This window comes from Herpailurus yagouaroundi, unplaced genomic scaffold, assembly GCF_014898765.1.
Source record: "Herpailurus yagouaroundi ecotype Mexico unplaced genomic scaffold, PumYag 183, whole genome shotgun sequence".
Classification (NCBI taxonomy): Eukaryota; Metazoa; Chordata; class Mammalia; order Carnivora; family Felidae; genus Herpailurus; species Herpailurus yagouaroundi.
This window is the reverse complement of record NW_024412414.1, coordinates 5048901-5074871: the sequence shown is the minus strand read 5'-3', so window position 1 is coordinate 5074871 and position 25971 is coordinate 5048901. Positions and strand designations below refer to the sequence as shown.

The 25971-nt window shown below is 46.0% G+C and overlaps 1 protein-coding gene across 1 annotated transcript; it reads left to right on the top strand.

Moving 5' to 3' along the window:
- The first annotated feature begins 859 nt into the window (after positions 1-859).
- Positions 860-25883, top strand: TTLL3 (tubulin tyrosine ligase like 3). Its single transcript, XM_040492022.1, is given in 14 exon segments — positions 860-1745; positions 1748-2161; positions 2307-2398; positions 4170-4338; positions 4480-4577; positions 5687-5815; positions 6943-7057; positions 7797-7895; positions 9146-9341; positions 12593-12741; positions 16035-16278; positions 17427-17862; positions 24261-24696; positions 25397-25883. Coding segments are annotated over 14 exon segments (2868 nt in total). The 5' UTR covers positions 860-1696; the 3' UTR covers positions 25639-25883.
- Positions 25884-25971: the final 88 nt, after the last annotated feature.

The window sequence follows — 25971 nt, the reverse complement described above, 5'->3', positions numbered from 1 at the left end:
GTAATGTTAAAGGGAAGAGGGATAGAGGTGGGAGTAACCTGAACAGCTATCATCCCTTTTATGACATTACCTGTGACCTCCCCAACTGCTGCCTTACAGAATTAGGTGTGCCCTCTGGGGCACATGGCTATGTTCTACCTTTGCAGTAAATGTTAAAGATGCTCATGGTGAAGCTGGATTTTCACTAGAGTATGGCAGCTGCTCACACAACCCTCACAGGACAGCATTGCCAAGGTGAGCCAGCCATTTCTCACAGATCCATCTCCCAGGGTCCAGAGCCCCTAAAACCAGGTTTGAGGCTGAGGAGAAAGAACAGACTGGATGGTCGCCAACAGCCTGCCACTTTCTGGGGGCATTCCTTTTGGGAAGCCCAGTCTCCAACCAAGGGAGGTTGGGAAGAGTGATCTCAGGTTGAGGTTGGCTGGACAGTGAGGTTGAGGATCCACCTTCATTGTACTGGCAGATCTACCCTGTAGTTAACGAAGCTGGGTTCTTAGACCTGAGTACTCTTACTTGGACTCTGCTTGAATGAGCACTGCTGGAGTTTGTACCTCAAATTGCTCCTTTGGTACTTTTGTGCCTAATAGGTAACCCATCTGAGTGATAATGTGTACTTATGTTAAATAAGAGTGGGGTTTTGGAGTCAGACCGGAGTTCCATTGCTGGCTGTCCTGTGTGATTTTAGGCGAATTAACCTTTTGGAGCCTTATTTATGTCACCTGTGACTTTGGAAGATCATACTTTGCCACAACCTCCAAAAAGGTTATTAAGTCTTTGCAGTCTGGAGGGCTGTGGCTGTTACATTTTTTCTGTGGTTGACTCAAACAATAATCTGTTTTCCTATTTCTGAGTTGGTGGTGTGGGGTGGGGGCAAGGGGGAGATTGTGCTGCACTCTGTACTTTCCCATTGTTTCCCCCATATACTGCCCTGGCTTTCAGATCAATCCCCAAGGACCTTACCCTAGGCCCATCCGCCTTGCTCTGTAGATCTGATCCAGTTTCACTAGGCTCCAGCCACACTGGTTGCCTTTTAGTTCCCAGGGAAGGTTCTTACCCTCCTCAGGGCTGTTGCTGAGACTTTCCTCTCCCTGGAATACTATTCCTTTTCCCTAGCCAGCTCCTGACCTCCTTTGCGTTGTGTAGTCTTCAGCTTAAATGTCACCTCTTCAGAGAGGACATCTTTGCCTTCTCTAAACTTTATCCCCTTCCTGGTTTCAGTTTACTGCTTGTTGATTGCCCTTATCATACCTACAGCTGTTTTATTTCTTTGTTGCTTGCTATTTTGTTTTCCCTCCACTGGGCTGTAACCCCCATGAGGTCAGGGGTCACCTCTAGTTTCTTCTTCCAGTCTCCAGCACCTAGCTTGCTGCCTGCATATCACGGTTGCTCTCTATAAATACTGTGGAATGACCCAAACCACAGGAACCATGACCCTGAAGTTAACTGGCAGTGCGGTGCTCTGTGCTTCCACCTTCGGTGAGGTCCGTATTTTAGCCCGCTGGAGGGAGTCCGCAACCCACTACCTGAGCCCTGATTGTGCCCGGGGAATGGTTTCCAGGGCGACAGCAAACAGAGGGCGGGGCCTCGGAACTGAGGGCTACTCTCCAGCCTCCGCTGGGCCCTCCCCTGCGTGGAGGCGGCGTGCTGAGGGAGGCGGGCTCTCGAGCGCCGGGACAGCGCTTGCCGTGAGCGGCGCATGCAGGGCCCCGGCGCCTCCCTGCTTCTGAGCGTGGGGGAGCTGGGGCCGCGCCCCGGGGTTCTGCTGCCTGGTTCTGCCGGGAGGGCGGCCCGGTGTGCAGCTGGCGGCGGAAGCCGCACCCTGCGGAGTCACGCACCAGAACCTCCGCCCCATGGCCGTGTGCGCACCACACCGAGTTCCAGCCTCCCGAGAAGCTGCCGGGACCTGGGCCTGCCTCCGCCCGTCCCGAGGGAGCTCGCGCAGGCCGCAAACGCGGGGCCGGGAGCCCCGCCGCTGCGCGCGGCCTAAGCCGCGCGTTCGAGTTGCCGGCCTACGGCATCCACGCGCAGAGCACCGAGGATCTCTGCCGTTTCAGGTCCCCGCACACCTCGGCCCTGGATGATGCCCAGTCACAGGAGGATGAGGCCCGTTGCGGCCTGCCCATCCTGGTCGGAGGTGGTGGAGAGGACGAGACGACTTGGGGTGGGGGGAATGAGGGGTCGGGAGAAGTGCGGAGTGTGGGTATACGGATGAAGGGTGGAGAAAGGAGTGTGGGCGTCGGGAGGCCCGGAGAGACGCTAGGCCGAGCTCCCAGGCTGCCCCATGCCCACTCCGCATCTTTCTGCAGGTTCCCTTGTCCTCTGGCGAGGATTCTCCAAGGCGTCTCACCACATGGGCCGGCTCAGAAACGCCAGGATCCACGTGGAGAGAGCTGTCAAGGTCGGAGGGGGCTGGGGGGTGTCTAGAAAGGGCCCTGAGAATGGCTTAATCTGCCTCTCCGAACTGTATTCTTTCATTCTTTAAAAACAAACGAACAAAACCAAAAACCTTGATCCCACACCCATCTTAAAATATTCCCAATTCTTCAGTACCCCTTCTTTGTGGAATTGTCTAACTTAATTACCTGGGATTCACCACTCAGTTCTTAGCCTCTGGTTTCTAGCCTTAACCCACTCCCATCCGTCCCAGTCACTCTGACCTCCAAGGAGCCAAATCCAACAGCCCCCTTTCTGTCTTAATCTTGGTCTGGTACCTTGTGTCACTCTACACTGCTGCCCCACATACCCTTCCCCCTTGGCTGTCTGCACACCCCTAGTTTTCCTTTCGCCCTCCCTGGCTGCTAATTTTCAGCCTTTGAAGGCTCTACGGGGCTTTCCTGGTTCCCTGGATCTCTCTCCACACCGATCTTCTTGGCTTTGGGTCCGGTCAACATGCCGTGCCCTCTACATGCCCTTGTCTCTCTTTTGACTCCACACTCCTTAGATCCATCCCCCTACTTGACATGTCCACCCAGAGAGAATTTAGAAGCATTTCATACCCATGCCCCAAACCATATTCTTGATTTTCCTGCCTAAACGTGTCATCCTCCCTAATCTCCGGTCTTCCTGTCTCCGAGTTATCAAGCCAGAAATATGATTTTCTGTTTGTTCACCCACACATCTAGATAACCATGTTTTGTTCTTGTTTTTGTTTTTAAGTAAACTCTCTGCCTAGCATGGGGCTGGAACTCACAACCCTGAGATCAAGAGTTGAGTGCTGTACTGACTGAGCCAGCCAGGCACCCTGCTTACCTACTACACATCTAACCCCATGAGCAAAATCAGTCATGTGTATTTCCAAAGCGAGTCTCCACTCTGTCACCTTCTCCACATCTTCACCCTCATTCTAGAATGCTATTGTGATTTTTCTCCTGCCCAAACCACGACAGCCTTCTAACTGGTCTGCCTGGTCCCCTCTCCTACCTACCCCTTTCCCCTCCATCTGTTCTCTGTATAGCCGCAAGCCAAACTTATTAAGCCTCCAAGCATATCACGTCCTCACTTTGCCTTTATTGCTTCATGCTACCCTCAATATAAAATTCAAGTCTGTTCAAGGCCTGCAGGCCTTCCTCAGTCTCCTGAAGCTACCACTACCTGCTTCCTTAGGAGCTCTGCCCTCATTTTCCACACCCTATCCTCCCTGGCTTCCTTCCAGTTTCTTCTGATCTCTGTTCAGCCTCAAGACCTTTGTACATGCTTTTCCCTCTGCCTGAACTGCCGTTTGCCTAGTTCTGTACACTCCTTCTTACCGTTCCCATGTATGTATTTCTAGTCTCTCTAGGTCCCTTTTGAGCATCCAGTTTTGGGAAGCAGCCAACCTGGATTTAAATGCTTTTTCACTTAATTACTCTGTGGCCAAACTATTCAACCTCTCTATGTCTCTGTTTCATAACCACTTAAATAGGGATAATAGCATCTATTAAGAATACATATTATTAATAATACATGTAAGCTAAGCAGTGCATAGTAGGTGCTCAATAATTGTTAGCTATTACCATTATAATTATTACTATGCATATTTATTTCTCTTTGTGTTTATAATTTGTCTCTCCTATTAGAACATAAACATTTCCTGAAGGTAGAAACCAGAACTGTCTGGTTCACCACTATATCCCATATGTTTGGCACTTGGATGATACTCACTGAATAAGTATCCTTCTCTCAACTTACAGCAGAAGAAGATCTTTATGATCCAAGGCCGCTACCCAGTGATACGGTGCCTCTTGCGCCGGAGAGGCTGGGTGGAGAAGAAGATGGTCCATCACTCAGGCACCACCCTGCCGCCACCCCAGAAGGATCTGGATAGCTCAGTAATGGGTGATAGTGACACCACTGAGGGTGGTGAGCCATTCCCTCCCTTTCCACAGGCTGCCCCTCCTGAGTCCCTTTCCTTTGGTTCCCTCTATCCCAGGGTTGAGACTTTGGTATGGGCCTATGGAGCAGGGACAGGGGCCTCACCAGGCCTGGGCTCTGCATCCACAGAGGATGAAGACGAGGACGAGGCGTTTCGGCCACCACAGCTGTTTGACTTTGATGATTTACTGGAATTTGATGATCTAGATGGGACACATGCTCTGATGGTGAGGGCCCCGGGGGCTGGCAGTGAGGGACTTAGAGGGAGAGCAGTAGAGTCCAGCTGGGTCACCTCAGAGAAGTCCTTTCCTTCTCTGGGCTTCAGTTTCCTCATCTATAGTAAAAACTGCTTCTATAAAGCCTGGATGCGCCAGCAGAGTGGTGAGGGACACAGTGGGGCTCAGACAAGGCTGGCCTGGGATCAGAACTCTGCTAGGTTATAAGCCAGCGTAACCTGCCCACCTAGTAATTCCCCCTTCCAAATAAAACCCCCTTATTTCACATCTTTTCTCTGCCCTTGGCAAGCGAAGGCTGGAAGGAAGTGCCTAAAAAGCTCTGAAAGGCACTGATATGATGGTATGGAGGTGAGGACACCTTTGTGTTGAAGTGAGGACACTTGGCTTTAAATCTTGGCACCACCACTTACTAAGCTGAACTATACCAAATTGTCATTTTTTTATGTCAGAAAAAGTTGAACACTGGCAGTTTCATGTGGCTCGAGCCTGTGAGCTCTTAGATAAGTCACTTACCCTGCTTGTGCCTCAGTTCCCTCATCTGTGAAATGGGGATAACAATAGCACCTACTTCATGGGGTTCTTATGAGCATTAAATGAATTGATAGGAAAACCACTTAAAAAAAAAAAAGGCACTTAGAACAGGGCCCAACACATGATATCATTGCCTGTTAGTAATTCTACCTCCCAGAATTGTGGGAAGGATGAAGGAGGTAGAGTCCTGAGAGAGTCTTTGTCACACACTCTGTGCCCATCAGCTTGGAGTCACTGTCCTGTCACTGATAGCCATGGGCCAAAACAAAAGTGTGGCATTCGGTTGTGTGGCTCAGTCACTGCCTAGGGGCACCTGACCAAAGGAGTTCTGCCAGCCAGCCTGCTTTCTGCTCACAAGTGTGTGCCCTGGAGGAAGAGATGTCTCTTCTTACCTTATCCCAAGATGGGGTGTGGGCTAGAGGCCACCTTGGAAGCATACTCTTCTTCTATTCACACACGCACACATACACACCCCCCCCCCCCCCCACAGGCTCAACAGAGTGAGGAGAAGTTTCTCAGGCCTTGTGCTGAGAAACACCAGCCTCCCCCATCTCCTCTGCTCTCCCCAGTCCCGCATGGTTCGGAACGAGATCCCCTATTTCATCTGGACCACTCGGCGGGACGTGTTGGACTGTCAAATCCTCTCCAAGGATCAGATGATAAACCACTATGCCCGGGCTGGCTCCTTTACCACAAAGGTGGGTTCCCCAGCGGAGAGGGCATAGCAGCTTCTAACCGACTAGTCCTTGGGCTGGCAACCCGACTCCCTGCTTTCCTTGTCAGTAAGAGTTCTTAGGAGGTGGAGAGGTATATAGTTCAGTGAAATTTGGAGTCAGGCAGGCCTGGGTTCAAATCCAACCCCTGCAGCATATCTGGCAAATGTACACATAATGACTAAGATAGATTCCGGGATCCAAACAGCATCTGGAGCCAAGAAAACACCAAATCCAATGACTGTAAACAAGAGACCCCTTACCAGTTAAGCAAGGGGTATCTGGCTGATGGTTCCATTCGATCTTACCTGGGTTTATTAACAAGTGTTTTCACCTCTCTGAGCCTCAGTTTCCTCTTGTTTATTTTTTTATTTTTAATTTTCATTTTTATTCTTCATCCATTTTTGAGAGAGAGAGAACATAAGCAGGGGAGGGGAAGAAGGAGAGGGAGACACAGAATATGAAGCAGGCTCCAGGCTCTGAGCTGTCAGCACAGAGCCAGATTCAGGGCTTAAACCCATGAACTGAGAGATCATGACCTGAGCTGAAGTCAGATGCCCAACCCACTGGGCCACCCAGGTGCTGAGAATACCAATACCACCTATTTTGTAGGGTTCTGGCAAGAATGAAGAGCTTTATTATTAGAACCTACTAGTATGTTATTGGTGCGGGCTGGGAAGATATCCTAAAGGAGGCAGGTCTTTAAGAATGTGAAAGGATGGGGACACTTGGGTGGCCTAGTGGGTTAAGCATCCAACTCTTCATTTTGGCTCAGGCTTGATCTCACAGTGCTGACGGCTCTGCTCTCTCTCCCTCTGCCCCTTTCCTGCTCATGCTCTCTCTTTTTCCCTCTCTCTCAAAATAAATAAACTTAAAAAAAAAAAGAATGTGAAGGATGGATAAGAAGGATATACGGCATTCTTGGCAGAGCAAACTGCATGGGCATACATAAGGAAATGGATGAGTGAGTCAGGCCTATCAAGTGCAGCAGAGGCTCTGAGAACATTTAAGCAGGGTCTCCCTGAGCTGTCTGGGCATGTGGCGATTGTGGGAAGTCCCTTGAGGTGCTCTGGGAAAGTCCCACTGTGCCCCCTCAGTGGCTAACTTCATAGGTGGGTCTGTGTCTCAATCTCCGGAATTTGCCATGGTTTGATGAGGCTGATGCTGACTCCTTCTTTCCACGCTGCTACCGCCTGGGTGCTGAGGATGACAAAAAGGCCTTCATAGGTAAGGAGATGCCAGCCCCATTCCTGGACCCCCAGGCTAAACCCTGGTTCATGTTAGAGAGCAAAAGGCCTCTCTTTAGATGCTCTCATTCACTCCAGCCGACTTCCTTCTCCATTTCCAATCCTTATCTTCCCTAATGTGACTCCCATAATGAACTTCCTAGCTTGGTCAACCCAGACCTCCAGAAGAGCTCAGATAGCTTAATTTGTATTCTAAAGCAAGTTCTCAGAGTTGGTCGATTGGTTGAGTTTAGAGTCCACTGTATATTCCAGGCCTGTGGCAAATTCCACTGGGTAGATTGGGTTCCAAATCTAGAAAAGGCTGTGGACTTTGGACTTCTAAGGCAGAGTAGTTTCCGACTTCAGAACATGTTCCAAGTTCAGGTCAGAATTTGGGTTCAGATTAGATGCTAGGTTTAAATTCATCTCCAAATCTGACATAGGTTTTAGGCTCAGGTCTGGTTCTCAGGCTAGAATAAGTGTCAAAAGTGTATCGGAAGGAACAGAAGGGGAAAATGAGACAACAGGTCTAGGCAAGATTCTGAAGGCAGTATATATACCACATCAGATTCTAGGCCTGGATCTGCAACTGCAACAGGAGCCAGGTTCTAACCCCAGAGTCTAGAGTCAGAAGGTAGTTAGGTTCTGGATCCAAAATGGGGCAGGTTATGATCAGGTTCCGGAACCAGAACAGGCCTGAGCCTAGGGGCTGAGCAGGGTATCCCCTGCCCCGGGAGCAGAGGACTTCTGGCTGACAGCTGCCCGCAACGTTCTCAAGCTGGTGGTGAAGTCCGAATGGAAGTCGTTCTCTATCCAGGCAGAAGAGGAAGAGGCCCCAGGTAAGTACTATGGTTACCTCCACTCCCTACCTGTTTCATTTATCCTTCCACCCATCCATCCATGTGTTCATCTACACATCTGTCTATGTATTAGCCACATCCATCTGCCCCTCCCCATCATCTTTCTTCTTCCCACCCACCATCCATACATGTACCCACCCACTTGTCCATCCATCCATCTACTCACCTGTCTACCTGCCTAGTCCCCCACCCCCACCCACTGAGCTCACATTCACCCGCCCATCCATTTATCATTCATTTCCACACTGTTGATCTACTCATTCACCTACCTTCTCTCAGCTCCACACTCCTTATTGATCCATCCTCTCCTCTACCTACCTTCCTTCCCATCCTGCCACAAACTCATCTACCTATCTACCCACCTGCTTTTCCATTCTCCTATCCACCATCCATGTATCCTCCACTCCACCCACTCATCTGTTCTTCTTTCCCAATCACCCACCTGTCTTCTGATCCACTTGTTAATTAATCCACTGCATCATCCAGCCATCCCATGGGCCTGGCATGTGGCCAAGCAGTATAGAGAGGACAGACTAAGAAGACATGGTCCATCCCTGCCTGTGGGGAGCTCAGGTCTCGGATGAGGAAGAAGCAGTGAAACCATGTACTTTTATGTGGTCTGAGGACCCCTTGTCCCTTGTGGCAGGGGGCAGGGGTACACAGAGAATCCCTTACTGCATGTTGGCTCAACCCATTGCCTGCCCTTTCTGTCTCTGAACTTAGTTCCTACCTCTAAATGTCCATCCTATTATCCAAGGGCCTATCAGCCATGGATTCAGGAAAGTAGGGGGCAGCTCTACTGGATAGAGGAAAATTCCTGCCTCTTCCAGAAAGAGTTCTCTCCATTGCTGTCTCCTGGGTGTGTCAGGTGAAAAGAAGACTTGTGTGCCAGGATCAGGGACACAAGGGCCTTATGTGTGTCAGAGGTCCCATGAACAGAGAGGCTACAGGTGTGTGCTGGGGCTATATCCTGAGAGGCTTTGGTGCATTTAGGGTAGAACCTCAAGTGAATAACAGGTCCTGGAACAGTGGGGCCAAGGGTGAGTACTAGGGTCACGGGTGAATTTAGAACAAAGCCTCAGGTAAGTGACAGGTCCCGGGACAGTATAGGGTACAGGTGTATACTGGGCCTAAGGCAAATGACAGGCCTTAGAGCATTGGAGGCTGTGGCATATGTCAGGTTATGTGCCTTGCGTGTCAGATAGTGACAGGCCCCTTTCTGTCTTCAGGAGACAAGCAGCCCAAGAAACAGGAGAAAAAGCCAGCGACAGTGTCCCCAGAGTTTGTGGATGAGGCTTTGTGTGCCTGTGAGGAGCACCTTAGCAACCTGGCTCACATGGACATCGACAAGGGCCTGGAGGCGCCACTGTACCTCAGCCCTGAGGGCTGGTCCCTCTTCCTCCAGCGCTACTACCAAGTGGTCCAGTGAGTACCTCTGCCGCAGGGCTGCGGGATGGGCAGGTTCCCCCTGGCCCTCAGGGGGCTTCTGTGTTCTGAGCTGATGCTCAGAGATAGACTCTCTCCTCCCCAGGCCTCCCACTTTTGTTTGCCCTGCCTCTACTGTTTCAAGAACCCTCGGGGGCTCCCACTGCCTTCATGACAGGTCCCAAACCATTCTTCCTGAATCTTGGTTGACGTGCCATAATTACTGAGATCATGGCCTGTGCTGTCGGATAGTCTTGACTTTTAGCACCTTCCAAGCTCTTTGGCCTTGGCAAAGGTCATCTCTCTGAGCTTTACTTTTCACATGCAAAATAATGTCTGCCTCCAAGGTAGGATTAGACAGGATAATTTGTGTTATGCACTCAGTGTAACTCCCAGGATTCATTCACAAAATGAGAGTCTGTCAAGTCATTTGGGATTTATCCTGGAGGCCAGTGTTTCCCAAAGGATGCTCCATAGGATGCTTAGCTCTGTGGGACCTAAATCGATTTGATGAAAGAAAGGCTTTTGTGGTCAGTTGCATTTGGAAAACATCAGGTTAAACAAAGTTAATGAATTTAGGCTTCCTTGATGCAAGACTTTTCAGAACCTGTGGGTGATGTCAACCTCCAAGAGACAGACTGTACACTATATCCTATACTTTTGTGACCCCAGCCCCCGCCCTACCCCAAGCATCCTGAGGGGTTGTGTTCTCAGAACACACTTTGTAAAAAGTTCTCAATCAGAGGAAGGGAGTTGAGTTGAGACTCCCTCAGAGTTGAGACTCTGAGGAATTCGATTCAGCAGAGGTGTGCAGGAGAGAGGAAGGGAGAAGCGCCCCCAAGGCAGGAGGGCACCCAGCATTTATTGAGCGCTTCCTGTGTGCCCAGCATTGTGCCAGTCTCCAAAAATGAAGTGTAGTCCCTGCCCTCAGTGGGTGTACAGCTCAGGTGGGGAGGCTTGCAGCAAGTCAGGTGGGAGTGCTAAGGGCCTCAGCTGGGGTGGTTTTAATAGAAAGGAATGGGCAGACTTAATGATTTTGATAGGGGAGACTAAAGAATTAATAAATGAACTTAGAATGAATGACATACTGAGCAAACCTTCATTATTGATAAATAATTCATTTGTATCTGTTTTAAATGTTAGAAATTAAAAACTAGGTGACCCTATACTACCTTAACTACCAGATAAGTATCAGAAAAAGCCCCTCCTTCTTAAACTAAGAATTCTCAAGACTAAGAACATTAGAACATGAGTCCTTTGTATTTCTAGATGTGAGGTAAGTTCTAGAGAGCCTTAGGCACTTCTCAAAAGTTGGGATTATGTAAAATTTTACATCATATAAGGGTGCCTGGCTGGCTCAGTTGGTGGAGCATGCAACTCCTGATCTCAGAGTCATGAGTTCAAGTCCCATGATAGAGCCTACCTTAAAAAAAAAAAAAAAAAAAAAAAAAAAAAGGTTTTGGGGTACATGGCTGCCTCAGTCAAATATAAATGCTGTTAAGTGGTTCACTCACTGAAGTTATGGATAGTTAGCATTCATTAATTTATGCAGTACTTATGGCTATGTTTTCAACTGCTTTTTTTTTTTAAGTTTATTTATTTTGAGTGAGAGAGAGAGAGAAGAGCACAAGTAGGGGAGGAGCAGAGAGAGAGAGAGGAAAAGGGAGAGAATCCCAAGCAGGCTCCGCACTGCCAGTGCAGAGCCTGATGTGGGACTCAAACTCAGAAACTGTGAGATCATGACCTGAGCTGAAACCATGAGCCGGTTGCTTAACCGACTGAGCCACCCAGGAGCCCCTGTTTTCAACTTTTTAAAAACACATACATGGCTCACCAGCCAGGCTTTTATCAAGGTTGACTTCCCACAAAAACACCAGTTGCTTTTTTGTTGTTTGTTGTTAAATATAAAAATGGTATTGTTATGTCTAATGTACTTTTTCAAATGACACATGCCCTTGCCACCATCATATGACACTTCCCTGGGCCAAATCACAGGTTTATTAAGCAGATTCCCTATGCCATGGCCCACAGAAAAGTTTCCAGCAAACCCTCTGGAAATAGAAGATTTAGGACTTGAGTGTGAATTTTCCTAAGAGGCCATGCCTAGCCCCCACCATTTGGCTGTCTCTGCTTCTGGTGCTTCCCCATTGGGTGCTGCTGCCTCATTGTTAAAAGAGGTATAAGTTCTTCAAGGCTGCAGACATTCATAAGGCTAAGATGTAAAAAGGCATTAGCATCTAGTGGAAGCTTCCTTCCTATTCAGTCAGAAGAAAAGGAATGGGAGAGTGTGGATGAGGCTGCCATTTAGGGTATTTCATGACTTGGTTTAGTTCAGTACATTTGTGTCTTGTAGAGAACAGAGTCTGTCTTTGTCCATGAACTCTTATCTGCACAGCCCAGTTGCTGAGGCAGGCAACCATTCATCCACTCAACAGACTTGGGGAGTACCTAAAAGGTGTACTGCTGGGGGATGGGAATACAGCAGAATAGTGACTGTAAAAAATGTTCCTGCTCTCATGGAGCTTGGATTCCAGGGGAGGGAGACAGACACAATAACCAAATAAGCATAGGTGTGGAGTGGTAAGTGATGAGACGAGAAACAAGCCAAGATGTGTGATACAGATGTGCTTAGGAAGAATTAGACCAGAAAGGGACCCACCTATCAACTGGTGTTAGGTCCAGGTTTGGAGGAATATGAACTCCAAAAAGCACCTGTGGGTGGAGGGATCATACAGGACAGCATTTGCATCCTGACTCAGCCACTTAACTCAATATGAGGCCTTGGGCAAGTCTCTGAACTCTCCCAGCTTCAGTTTACACAGTAATACTTCCCTGGCAGGGCCATAGAGAAGATTAGTGATAATATATGTGAAACCCCTGGCACCATGCCTGGCACACAGCAGTGCCTCATCATCAGATGCTGGTGTGATTAAATTCAGCTGAAGGCAGTTCTATTGTAACAGAAGGTAGGTTGCAGAAGTTGGAATGTTGGAGTAGGAGGGCGTGTAATAAGTGGAATATCCCCCTTCTTTCATATTCTAGCATTCTCAGATGGCACCCTAGGCCAGTTAGAATTTGGGGGGCAGCTTGAGGGTGGGATGGAGGTTTGGAGGAGACCTATCTGGCTCTCTCGGGGGAGGGTGTGACCTAGGCTGGTTGGACCATGGCCAGGGGGCTTGTGTTTCCTCTTGCCTTGTCCACCAGGCTGCCCCCAGACCCATCCCTGCCCAAGTCCCATCATCTCCCCACAGCGAGGGGGCAGAGCTCAAGCACCTCGACACTCAGATCCAGCGCTGTGAGGACATCCTGCAGCAGCTGCGGGCCGTGGTGCCGCAGATAGACATGGAAGGAGATCGCAACGTCTGGATCGTGAAGCCGGGAGCCAAGTCCCGAGGACGAGGTGGGAGTCAGCCCCTGCTTCCTGCAACAGCACCCTACAGCTTGCGTCTCTAACTAGAGGCTAGGGAGATTAGTAGTGCAGGCTGTGTTGGACCCAAACTGCCTGGGTTTGAATCCCAGCTTTGCTACTAATAGCCTGTGTGATCTTGAGTAAGTTACATCACCTCTCTGAACCTCGGTTACTTCATCTGTAAGGTATGATAATAACCTCCTGTGAGGTGAGGATTAAATGAGGTATTGTGGCTAAATTTCAGCATGGTGCCTGGCACAGAGTAATCACCTCACAAACGTTGGCTGCTGTGATGACGATGTCATCTTCTCTCCTGCCCTCAGAGTTGGGTTAATGCTTTAGGTGTGTCTGATGATACTCATGTGCAGTGGTCTGTCATCTATGGGCTCTCTGATTTGACCAGTGCATCCTTGTGAAGTATAGCACAGTGGTTAAAGTATGGATGCTGAGAGCCAGACTACATCAGGTCAAACCCAAGCTCTGCCTCCTACTGTCTGTAAGACTTGGGGCAGGAGAGTCAACCTCTGTTCTACCTCATTTCATCATTCGGTAAATGGAGCCAATATTACCTACTCCAGAGGATAAGTGAGTATAATATGTGATTTTACATAGTAACTGCTGTATATGTGCCATTATTTTTTATCCTGTCTGCTCAGCCCAACATGAATGGAATTATAATAGGGGAGCCAACAAGCTGGGGTGATGCATTAGCCCAGCCTTAAAAAACTGGTTAAGGACTCATGAGATGTGGAAAACAGACTTTTTGCACCAGATCCTCCAGATACTGAGTTTGTTCATGTCCAGGTGAAGCTGTTAAAGTCCAGACACTGAGTGACATCCCCATGTCACTTCAAAACCAGCATCTTGGTCTTTTCTTTTCCTACCTTGAAAATACTTGTGTTGTTTTTTTCTAATTATAAAAATATGTATTTATTATTAAAAAAAGATTAGACAATACAGAAATATAGAAAAAAGAAAGCAAAAGCCACTCTTGATTTCACTGAGATAACTATATTAACCTTTTGGTGTGTTTGTTCTATACTTCCTTCCCTGCATTTGGGGAGGGAGAGAGTGAGGGAGGGTGCATGTGTGTGCGCACGTGTGTGTTGTTTTATTAAAATAATTTTTTTTAACATTTATTTATTTATTGAGAGACAGAGACAGAGCATGAGCAGGAGAGGGGCAGAGAGAGAGGGAGTCACAGATTTTGAAGCAGGCTCCAGGCTCTGAGCTGTCGGCACAAAGCCCGATGTGGGGCTTGAACTCATGAGCCAGGAGATCAAGAACCTGAGCTAAAGTTGGATGGTCAACTGACTGGGCCATCCAGGCTCCCCTGTTTTAAACACCATATTATTCTGTAGCCTTCTTTTCTCATTTATTATATCTTTCCATGTCAGTTAGTATAACTCATCTCTTTTTTGCATCTTTCTTTTTCTTAATAAGTTTTGGACTTCATTTTAGTACATCTAGATCTGCTTTTTCTTTTTTTCTTGTTTTTAGCTTACTGTTATGTACACATTCAGGATACACAAAACTAGAGAGAATAACACAGTAAATCCCCATGTACCTAGCACCAAATTTCAAAGTTGTATCTCCATTTTTTAGAAAAGCTGAACTGAAATGCACATGTGATATTCCAATGAAAAGGTGTGAGCATACAACTTGACAAATTGTCACAAAGTGAACACACTTGTGGAAAGTACCCAGATTATGAAATAAAATACCTGTACCCTAGAGGGTCCTTCCTGGACCCCTCTTAGTCTCTATGTCCACAAAATGGTAACCCCTATTCTGATTTATAATACTATAGATTAGTGTTGCCTAGTTTTAGATGTTACATAAAAGTACAGTATGTACTCTCTTATCTCATTCTGTTTCACAGTTGCATACTTCACTCTTGTTTAGATGCGCTGTCATGGATTTACCTAATCCATTTCTGATGGGTATTTAGATGGCTGCCAGTTTTTTTCCTATTTATTGTTGATTGACTGCTGTTACAAGCAACACTAAGATAAACATCCTGTGCAAATATCTTTTGGGCTTAGGATAAATTCTTAAAAATGAAATTGCTGGGTCAATGGACATGAATAGCCTTAATTTTTGGTTATACAAGGCGTTGTATTTTTGGGAATCTTGGTGATCATTCTGGCCATTTGAGAAAGGATCTGGTTTGGGAACTAGACACAAGTTATTCTGTGCCATTGGCAGGTGATCAGTCTGCTTTGGGTGCCAAACAATGAAGGAATGAGATTGACTTGTGAGTATGTATGTTTGCAATGTGATTCTGATATGTATCAGCATTGAAATGATGCCTTTTAAGTATAAGATACTTAATGTCACTTGCATAAAAGAGATAAAATTAAGATAAGGCAATTATTTTCTACCTAAGAGAATGGCCAAAATAATCAATAGTGTTGGGTAGGATGTGGGAAGATACATAATCTCATATACTTTGCTGGGAGTGCAGACTGGTAGAACATCTTTGGTAATATAAAATGAAAAAAATGTACATACCCTTGGAGCCAGCATATCTACAGCTAGAAATTTATTCTACAGGTAACTAATAATAGTGATAGGAGTTAACATTTACTGAATGCTCACCATGGGCCAAGAACTATTCTGAATCCTTAACATGTTTAGTTAGATGTATAGAATCTTATCAAACTGAGGCACGTAAAATCTTCCATAACTTGGAAGGATATCCATTGGACCTGGAAGCAACAGTTGGCTGCCTCTGGGAAAGAAGTATTTTTAATTGTGTACCCTTTGTACTGCCTGCTTTTATGTTTTATATTCTGTTAATTATTGGGAAAAAACTAATCAAAGTCATATGGTATTTTAAAAAGCCCAATATGGTTTGAATTTTTATGCGTGCATATATTGCTTTTCAATTAAACAGAAGTGATTAATTAAAACAATTTTTTAATTAAAAAATATTTTTTAATGTTTATTTTTTTGGAAGAGACAGAGGGGCAGAGAGAAAGGGAGACACAGACTTTGAAGCAGGCTCTAGGCTCTGAGCTGTCAGTACAGAGCCCCATGTGGGGCTCGAACTCACGGATTGTGAGATCATGAACTGAGTTGAAGCTGGACACTTAGCTGACTGAGCCACCCAGGTGTCCCCCCCCCCAATTTTTTTAATCTTTAGCAGATTCTCAGCTTTGCCAAAGAGAACAGGGTTCTGGAGAAGCACTCTTACGTACTTGGCCCTATCAGTTCCATGGTTCCCTGGCCCTTCTAGCCCAAGCCTGACCTGATCCCTGACCACCCTGTTTCCCCCATAGGCATCATGTGTATGGACCACTTGGAGGAGATGCTGAAGCTGGTAGACGGCAACCCCACGATGATGAAGGACGGCAAGTGGGTGGTACAGAAGTATATTGAGCGTCCCCTGCTCATCTTTGGCACCAAGTTTGACCTGAGACAGTGGTTCCTGGTGACTGACTGGAACCCACTTACCGTGTGGTTCTACCGTGACAGCTACATCCGCTTCTCCACACAGCCCTTCTCCTTGAAGAACCTGGACAAGTGAGCCCCATTCCTTGTTTCCTGTGAGCTCCCTGTCTAGCTGGGGAGCTGACAAGCAACAGGTGGTTCCCCAGTGCAATGCTGGGCTCCACACACAGACTGCACACAGGCAGGTCCCCTACCCATCCAACAGATACCTACCAAGTATGTTTTAGCATTTGAGATACAGCTGTGAACAAAACAAGAGCCCAGCTCTGAAGAGTTCACATTCCTGCACATAAGCTGGATATGTATGAAATGTGTCTGCCCATGTCCTACCCAACGCTATTGATTATTTTTGCCACTCTAAGTAGAAAATGGTTGTCTTAATTTTATCGTTTTTAGAACAAGTAATGTTAAGTATCTTATGCTTATAAGGCATCATTTTAATGCTGTTACTCATAGATAAGCAATGAATGTAATAAGTAGAATTATCTAATAGGTAATAAAATGATACATATTATTAAAAAAAGACTGTAGAGCAGGGTCAGGGGGTTCAGGAGAATGCGAGAGCAGAGAGTCAAGTCGCAGTATTAACTTGGGGGCTGAGAGAAAGTCTTGTTGAGCCCTGGGTTCAGATTCCATCTCTGCAGCTTCTAGGCTGTGTGACTTTGGTCAAGTGAAACCTCTTTATGCTTCTTTTTTCACATCTGAAGAATGGAGGCAGTATTATGAAACTCATAGCTGTCGGTTACTGAATGCTGCGTATGTGACAGGTGCTAAGTGTTTCATGTATATTATCTCAGTCATTCATGAAAACCCAGTGAAGTGGGTACTATTACTACCCCATTGGACAGATGTGAAGGAGCACCTGGGTGAAAAGATCTCACAACTAGTCGGTGGTGAAGGTGGGACTTGAGCAGTTTGACTACAGGGCCCATACTTCTAACCCACCTTACCTTCCAGGAGCTGGAAGGGTTAACTGGGACTAATGTACATAATACTGTGGCCCCATAGGTAGTGCCCTCAAAGGGATAAGACTGGTTCTGGCCCTAGAAGACTGTGGTGGCACCCAGATCTTTGTCCTTCTTGTCTACCCTAGCTGAGCCCTATCTCAAGGTGAACAGTCCAGGGTGCCCAGGGCTGGTTCCAGGGTTTGCCTGCCCTCCCCGCATTTGGGTGGGAGAGGCACAGGGAGCCAGACCTCAGCTTTCTGCTTTCTGCCCCAGCTCAGTGCACCTGTGCAACAACTCCATCCAGAAGCACCTGGAGAATTCATGCCATCGACACCCGCTGCTGCCCTCAGACAACATGTGGTCAAGCCAGAAGTTCCAGGTCCACCTGCAGGAGATGGGGGCCCCAAACGCTTGGTCCACCATCATCGTGCCTGGCATGAAGGCTGCTGTGATCCATGCCCTACAGACCTCCCAGGACACTGTGCAGTGCCGGAAGGCCAGCTTCGAGCTTTACGGTGCTGACTTTGTGTTTGGTGAGGACTTCCAGCCCTGGCTCATTGAGATCAATGCCAGCCCCACCATGGCCCCCTCCACGGCTGTCACCGCCCGGCTCTGTGCAGGTGTGCAAGCTGACACCCTGCGTGTGGTTATTGACCGGCGGCTAGACCGCAACTGCGACACGGGAGCCTTTGAGCTCATCTACAAGCAGGTGAGGCTGCTGGGCCTAGGCAAGACCCCAGGGAGTCTGTCCCCTCTTCCACGCATCCCTGTAGTGAAGCACAGGGCACTGTAGTCAGACAGTCCCAGTTCAAGTTCTGGTCCTGCCATAGTGACTCAGTACAGCCACTTTTCCTTGAGCCTCCATTTTCTCATCTGTAAAATCAAGATGCTGTTACCATCTTTCTCATAGGGTTTGGGAGAGTGAAAATGAGTTAATATGTGTGGACCATCCTTATGATCCAGTAATTGCACTAGTGGGTATTTACCCAAAGAATACAAAATCACTAATTTGAAGGGATAAATGCACCGTATGTTTATTGCAGCATTATTTACAATGGCCAAATTATGGAAGTAGCCTAAGTGTCTATTGATAGATGAATGGATTAAAAAAATGTGGTATATACAGTGGAATATTATTCAGCCATAAAAATGAAATCTTGTCATTGGCAACAACATGGATAGATCGATCTAGAGAGCATAATGCTAAGTGAAATAACCCAAGAAGAGAAAGACAGATACCATATAATTTCACTTATGTGGAATTTAAGAAACAAAACAAATAAAGAAAGGGGGTGGGGGGAAGACAAACCTAAAACCAGACTCTTAACTATAGAGAACAAACTGATGGTTACCAGGGGTGGGGGGGGGGGGTGGGATGAGTGAAATAGGTGAAGAGGATTAAGAATACACTTATCTTTTTTTTTTTTTTTAAATGTTTATTTATTTTTGAGAGAGACAGAGACAGAGTATGATTGGCTTAGGGGCAGAGAGAGGGAGAGACACAGAATCCGAAGCAGGCTCCAGGCTCTGAGCTGTCAGCACAGAGCCGGATGCGGAGCTCGAACTCACGAACTGCGAGATCATGACCTGAGCCAAAGTCAGATGCCCAACCGACTGAGCCACCCAGGCACCCCTAAGAGTACACTCATCTTGACGAGCATTGAGTAATATGTGGAATTGCTGAATTGCTATATTGTATACCTGAAACTAATATAACACTGTGTTAACTACACTGGAATTAAAACAAAAAAAAATTAATTGTAATACAACAACAAAAATATACATGTGGATCATGTTTCTAGAGATGCATATAGCAAAATGTTAAAAGCAAAACCTCCATGGCTTCAAATCCTTGCTCAATAACTATGAGCTGTGTGACTTTGAACAATTCCCTAACCCCTAGGGTTCTCCGTTTCCCCATCTGTAAAGCAGGACTGAACGTAATCCCTACCTCATAAGGTTGTGATAATTAAATGAGGACATAGGTAAAGCCCTTCAGAACAGCACTTGAACATCATAAATGCTACATGTTTTAGCTATTATTACTACCTAATAAGGTCCTCAGGTGTCTCATGATAGACGGCATCACTTATAATGCCTGGACATACAGTAAGAGTCAGTTAGTGGAAGCTGCTGCTGTTGTTATTATTGTTGTTATTATTTTATTCCTTGTATAATAATTTTACTCACCTTGTTCCAGAAAGAGATTTGAGTCCACTTATTGGAATAGAATACAGTTTTTAAAAATCAGTCAGAAAACCAATTTCAAGGGTTGCTGAACTCTGCAATTTCTCGTGGTAGTTAAATTCAATATCCTAATTCTAAGTATCGTTCTGATTAGGATTCAGCTTCTATTGGGGCACCTGGGTGGCTCAGTTGGTTAAACGTCTGACCCTTGATTTGGGCTCAGGTCATGAACTGGCTGTTGTAGAATCGAGCTCTGCATCAGGCTCTGCACTGAGTGCTGAGTGTAGAACCTGCTTGGGATTCTCTTTCTCCCTCTCTTTCTGCCTGTTTCCCACTCATACTGCCTCTCCCAAATAAATAAACATTTGAAAAAAAAAGGATTTGGCTTCTATCAGAGTTTGGTCACAGGTAGAGAACATGCTGATTACATGACCCAGGTGTCCTGGTCTTTGTCACAGTTACTGATCATAAATTAATATTGGCATATTGGTTTCAAAAAACAAATATAAGGGCAGGAAAATAAGACAAAACCAAAGGGGAAGGGAACATTCTAGCACAATGGTTCCCAAATGCTGGTTCACAGGCCAAAATCACCTGGCAAGCTTTCCAAATGTACAGGAGTCAGGAAGCCCCACCCCTAGAGACTGTTCTGAAACGTCTGGCTTAGGGACTACACATCTGCATTTTTCAGATGTCCTAGTTGTCCTGAAAAATCTTTCATAGCTTTTTTTGTTTTTGTTTTTAATTTTTATTTATAAAAAAATTTTTTTAAGTTTATTTATTTTGAGAGAGAGAGCACGCACATACACATGTCGGGGAGGGGCAGGGAGAGAGAGAGAGAGGCTCCATGCCCCACATTGAGCCCGATGTGGGGCTCCATCTCATGACCAACCGACCAACCATGAAATCATGACCTGAGCCAAAATCAAGAGTCAGTTGCTCAACTGACGGAGCTGCCCAGGAGCCCCTGTTTTTGTTATTTTAAACCAACATGTGATGAGGATTCACTGTTTGCATTGGTTGTGTTTGTCTTACTTTGTCCTCCTTTTTTCCTTTTATAGATTACCTCACTCAAAAAAGAGAGGCAGAGTAGGAAGTACACAGGAAGCATTGGTCCATAGCCACTCTGAAATCTAGCCTCGCATATATTTCCAGTTTTGCTATTTGGACCATCATTACTTCCTAGGAATTCTCTGTGGCTGTTGCTTTCATCCATTGGGATCTCAGTTCAGTCCTAAATCATCCTTTCCCATGAACCTCAATAGTTCTTAGTCTGTTACCTGCTCATAGAAGTGTGGGAGTATAGAAGCCTCTTTGATTTCATATTGTGTTTGTCCCATTCAGTCCAAGTGCATATTTTTTAAAACTTTGTGGGTTTCTTATGTATGAAGTTATAATCTATTCTATTATACAAAAGCCATATCCACAATTCTTAGATAGCTCTTCTCTCTGTGAGGCTACTGTAGGACAACAGCCCTCACAATTATAGAAGCCCTACTGTTAACAGAGAGGGCCTACAGCCCTGTTAACTCAAAATGTGTTAAAGACTTAAACATAAGACATAAAGGTATGCCCTTGGGATGCTTAAAAGATCTGTAGCTGCTTTAAAGGACTTAGATCTGTCTGAAGTTTTTTTTATTACGTACATGTAATTGACATGCAATATTACATTCAAATATACAACATAATGAATGATTTGATATTTGTATATATTGTAAAATGATCACCACAATAAGTCTAGTTAATATCCATTACCACACATAGTGATGGTTTTATTTTCTTCTGATGAAAACTTAGGAGGTCTACTCTCTTAGCAACTTTCCAGTATGCGATATAGTATTATTAACTATACATCCATGGCTTACTTATTTTATAACTGGACATTTGTACCTTTTGACCCCCTTCATCCATTTTGCTCACTGCCTGTGGCAACTACTGATCTGTTCTCTGTCTCTATGAATTCAGGGGTTTTGTTTCTCTCTCTCTTTTTTTTTTTTTTATTTTAGATCCCACATATAATTTACATCATGAGATATTTGTCTTTCTCTCTGATTTAATTCACTTAGCATAATTTCTGCCCTCAAAGCCCATCCATGTTGTACAAATGGCAAGATTTCCTTCTTTTTATAGCTGAAGAATATTCCATGATAGTAGATAGTCATATTTTCTTTATTCATTCATCCATTGATGGACACTTAGGTTGTTTCTATGTCTTGGATATTGTAAATAATGCTGCAGTGAACATGAAGGTGCCGACACTTTTTCAAGTTAGTAATGTTTTTGCTTGCGTCAGATAAATACCCAGAAGTGGAATTGCTGGATCATATCACAGTTCTATTTTTAATTTTTTGAGGAACCTCAATACTGTTTTAATTCTTATTTATAAAAAAATTTTTTGAAGTTTATTTATTTTGACAGTGGCTGCACCAATTTATATTCCCACTAACAGCATACAAGTGTTCCCTTTTCTCCACATCCTCACCAATACTTATTTCTTATCTTTTTGATAATAGCCATTCTAACAGGTGTGAGGTGATATCCCAGTATGGTTTTGATTTGGATTTCCCTGCTGATTATGACTTGGAACACCTTTTCACGTATCTGTTGGCCATCTCTTTGTCATCTTTGGGAAAAATGTCTGTTCAGATCCTCTGCCCATTTTTAAATAAGACTATTTGTCTTTGCCATTGAGTTGTATGAGTTCTTTGTATATTTTGGATACTAGCCCCTTATCAGACATATGATTTGCAAATATTTTCTCCCATTGGGTAGGTTGCCTTTCCCCTTTGTTGATAGTTTCCTTTGCTGTTCAGAAGCTTTTTAGTTAGATGTAGTCCCACGTGTTTATTTTTGCTTTTGTTGCCTTTGCTTTTGATGTCAAATCCAAAAAATCATTGCCAAGACCCATGTCAAGGAGCTTACTGCCTATGGTTTCTTCTATGAATTTTATAGTTTCAGGTCTTAAATTCACTTTAATCCATTTTGAGTTGGTTTGTTTGTGTGTTACAAGGTAGTGGTCCAGGTTCATCCTTTTGCATGTGGCTGTCCAGTTTTCCCAACACCATTTATCGAAGAGACTGCCCTTTCCCCATTGAATATTTTTATGCCTTCTTTGTCATAAATTAATTCACCATTTATGTGTGATTATTTCTGGGCGGCTCTGTATTCTGTTCAATTGATCTATGTGTCTTTTTTTATGCCAGTATCATACTGTTTGATTACTATTGCTTTGTAATATAGTTTGTAGTCCATAAGTGTGATGCTTCCAGCTTTTGTTCTTCTTTCTCAAGATTGTTTTGGGGGCACCTGGCTGGCTCAGTTGGTAGAGTGTGTGACTCCTGATCTTGGAGTTGTAAGTTTAAGCCCCACACTGGGTGTAGAGATTACTTAAAAATAAAAATCTTAAAAAAAAAAACAACATTGTTTTAGCTATGCAGAGTCTTTTGTGGTTCCATGTAAGTTTTAGGATTTTTTCTTTTTGTGAAAAATTCCTTTGGCATTTTGACAGAGATTGCATTAAGTCTGTGGATTGCTTTGAGTAGTATGGATATTTTAATAATGTTAATTCTTCCAATTCATCAGCACAGAATGTCTTTCAATTTATTTGTGTCTTCAGGTTTTTTCATCAGTATCTTAGCTTTTAGTGTACAGGCCTTTCATTTCCTTGGTTAAATTTATTACAGGCTTTTGTTCTTTTTGGTATTCTTTAATCTCTTTTAATCTAGAGCAGCAGCACTGTTTTCTCCCACCCCCAATAGTTTGTTGGGATCTTTTGAAGGGACCAGGTTGGTTGTTTTGTAGAACTGTCTCACATTCTGGATTTGTCTGATTGTTTCTTTGTGATGCTATTTAGCTTGTTCTTCTGTTATCTCAGTGTCCTATAAACTAGAAGTTGGGCCAAACAGCTTGCTAAGGTTCAGGTTAGACATTTTTGGCAAGAACACTTGAGACGTGATGCTGGGTACCTCATATACTATCACAAAGCACACACTGTTGGTGTGTCTCGTGATTAGTGATGCTAAGTCTGGCCATGGGGTTAAGGTGGTAGCTACCACATCTCTCCATTGTACGTTGCATCCTCCTCTTTGCAATGATCGGTTACTTTGTAAAGTGATACTTAGGTGCACATGACACATTTTCCTGTCATCCTTTTCACTGACTTATTTTGATACCCAGTTTTGATTAATGGGGCTTTGTAGGAACTCTGATATTTGTATTTTTTACAAGCTGCAAGTGATTCTGATAGATTCTAATCAGGATCCTTTGTTGACACAGAAAACACCTCACACTAGCTCAAGGTTAAAAACGGGTCATTAGCAAGACACAGGGAGGCTGTCCTGGAGCCCAGCTGCAGGATGTATGGCTGGCTTAATCAGAACTGAACATTGTACAGAGGCTCCTCTTCTGGAACTCTTTCTCTGCCTCCTTATGCAAATTTGCTACTTCATTCTCTCAATAGAATGCCTTCATTAATGCTCTCAGTTTCTCCTTCCCCATAATAGGTTTGTGTAAGGCTATAGGCAGGCTCCAAGCCTCTTAGCTATCTGGGTGACATAACTCAAATTCTGTCTGCGGAGAATCTGGCTTAACTCAGGAAGCTGTCCATCAGCAGTGGCTTATGGAGCAGAACCCTACACATTCCAGCAGGGGTTGGGAGAGCTTAGGAGGGCAAAGGGTAGGGGGTCCTAATAGAGGCATGACTAAGACTCCCTGACTCCACAGGGTTACTAATCCCAGGGGTTCTGTGACTTTCTAGGTACTGATTCAGGCTTCTCGAGCCAGACCCTTTAGAGAACAGAGATGGGCTCCCTGTTTCTCAACCCAGAAATTAATTCCATCCATCTCTGTCCTGATTCCTTCTGGGCCTAGGATTCCAGCACCACTGTCTGAACAGGCCTCATCTCCTCTTCTTTCCCACAGCCTGCCGTGGAGGTACCCCAGTATGTGGGTATCCGACTCCTAGTAGAGGGCTCCACCATCAAGAAGCCCCTGGCAATGTGTCACCGGCGGATGGGAGTCCGCCCAGCACTCCCTCACCTGCTGACCCAGCGAGCCTCTGGGGAAGGCAAGGATTTGGGGACTGTTACTCACAGGTCAGCTCCTAGGAAGGTTGCTGGGGCCAGGAGCCTGGGGCACACTGAGAAGCCAGACTCCACTGCCACCACCTCGGCCCCCGGAAAGGGGAAGAAAGTCAAGGCGAAATGTGCCTCGGCCCTGGTCTACCCCAATCTCCGGAAGTGGGAACCCCCCAGCACCAGGATGGGCTGCATTTTCACCATGACCTTTGCTAGTGGGGACATGCAACCCCACCCCTTGAACAGATTGCCATTGAGTCTGAAGAACCCCCAAGCCCTGGGTAAGACCATTCCCCCAAAACACCCCAAGGTCCCAAGGCAATTTCTTCCTGCTCTCCAAGCCCCTCCTAACCACCTAGATTTGCAACCCCGCCGTAGCCCCACCAAAAAGACACCAGTAGCAAGTAAAAGCCATCACTTACAAAGTATTTTCTAAAAATGTGTGACCAAATGAGTATCGTTCCCTCCAAAATAGTCACCCTGCAAGGTAGTGGTACTTATTCACAGATTCCAGGACTCAGTCCCAGGTCCATCTCTCATCAGAGCCCAAGCTTCTCCTGCAGCGGTATTCTGCCATTGCCTCCACGCAAAGTTGCCCCTGGGGGAAAGGAGCTAATAGTTGTTCAGCACTTAACAACTTACACTGTGCCGCTACCCAACCAGCTCCTTTAGTCCTTACAACCTAGCGAGGTAGGTGCTATTATCCCCATTTTCCAGCCGAGGTATCAGGAAGTTTAAGGAAGCTGCCTGAGGTTGCACATCTCAGAAGGGGCAGAGCTGGGATGCAGACCCAGGTCTGTTGGGCTCTAAACCCTGTGTTCTTCCCATGGCCTCTGGAGGAGGAACTGGGAGGGCTCCATTTGCCATCTCACACCCCAGCCCTCCTCTTCCCCCACTCTCCACCCTCCACGCACACCTTGAGGGGCTGCTGATCAGCCTTGGGGCCTCCCCAGGCCCTCACTGCCCCTCTTGCTCCCACAGCCCCTTACCATTTCCCCAGCCTTCACACCAAGGCCGGGCTGCCTTCTCATGTGCTCCGATCCCAGGGGCGGGTCATCAGACTGCAGCACAGCAAGTTGGTGGGCTCTAAGGCCCTGTCAACCACAGGCAAGGCCTTGATGACTCTACCTACCGCCAAGGTTTTGATTTCCTTTCCACCTAACCCTGAGCTCAAGTTGGCATCCAGCGTCCTGAAACCAAGAAAGGTGGGCCTTGAGCCGTGACTCACACCCTGGTGGGCAGTGCTGAATACTGGGGTTAGGGCTGGAGGGCACAGGCAAGGGCAGCTCCCTGACTAGCTGGAGCCCCAAGGGAAGGGCTTTTTTCCTCAGAACCCCCTTCCTGAACAGATTTCCTGATCATCTCTTCCTCCCTCTTCCTCCCTTTCACACTGAGGCTGTTGCTCCCCAGCACCTTCGTGGTCCCTGTCCTGGAAGTTCCTTGTGGCCTCTACCCTTCGAAGTTGGAAATCTTCCTAGCACCCACAGAGAGATCAAGGCCAAAGGCAAGTTCAAGGCCAGACTCTGTGATAGACCCAAGGCTGAGACATGCCTCAT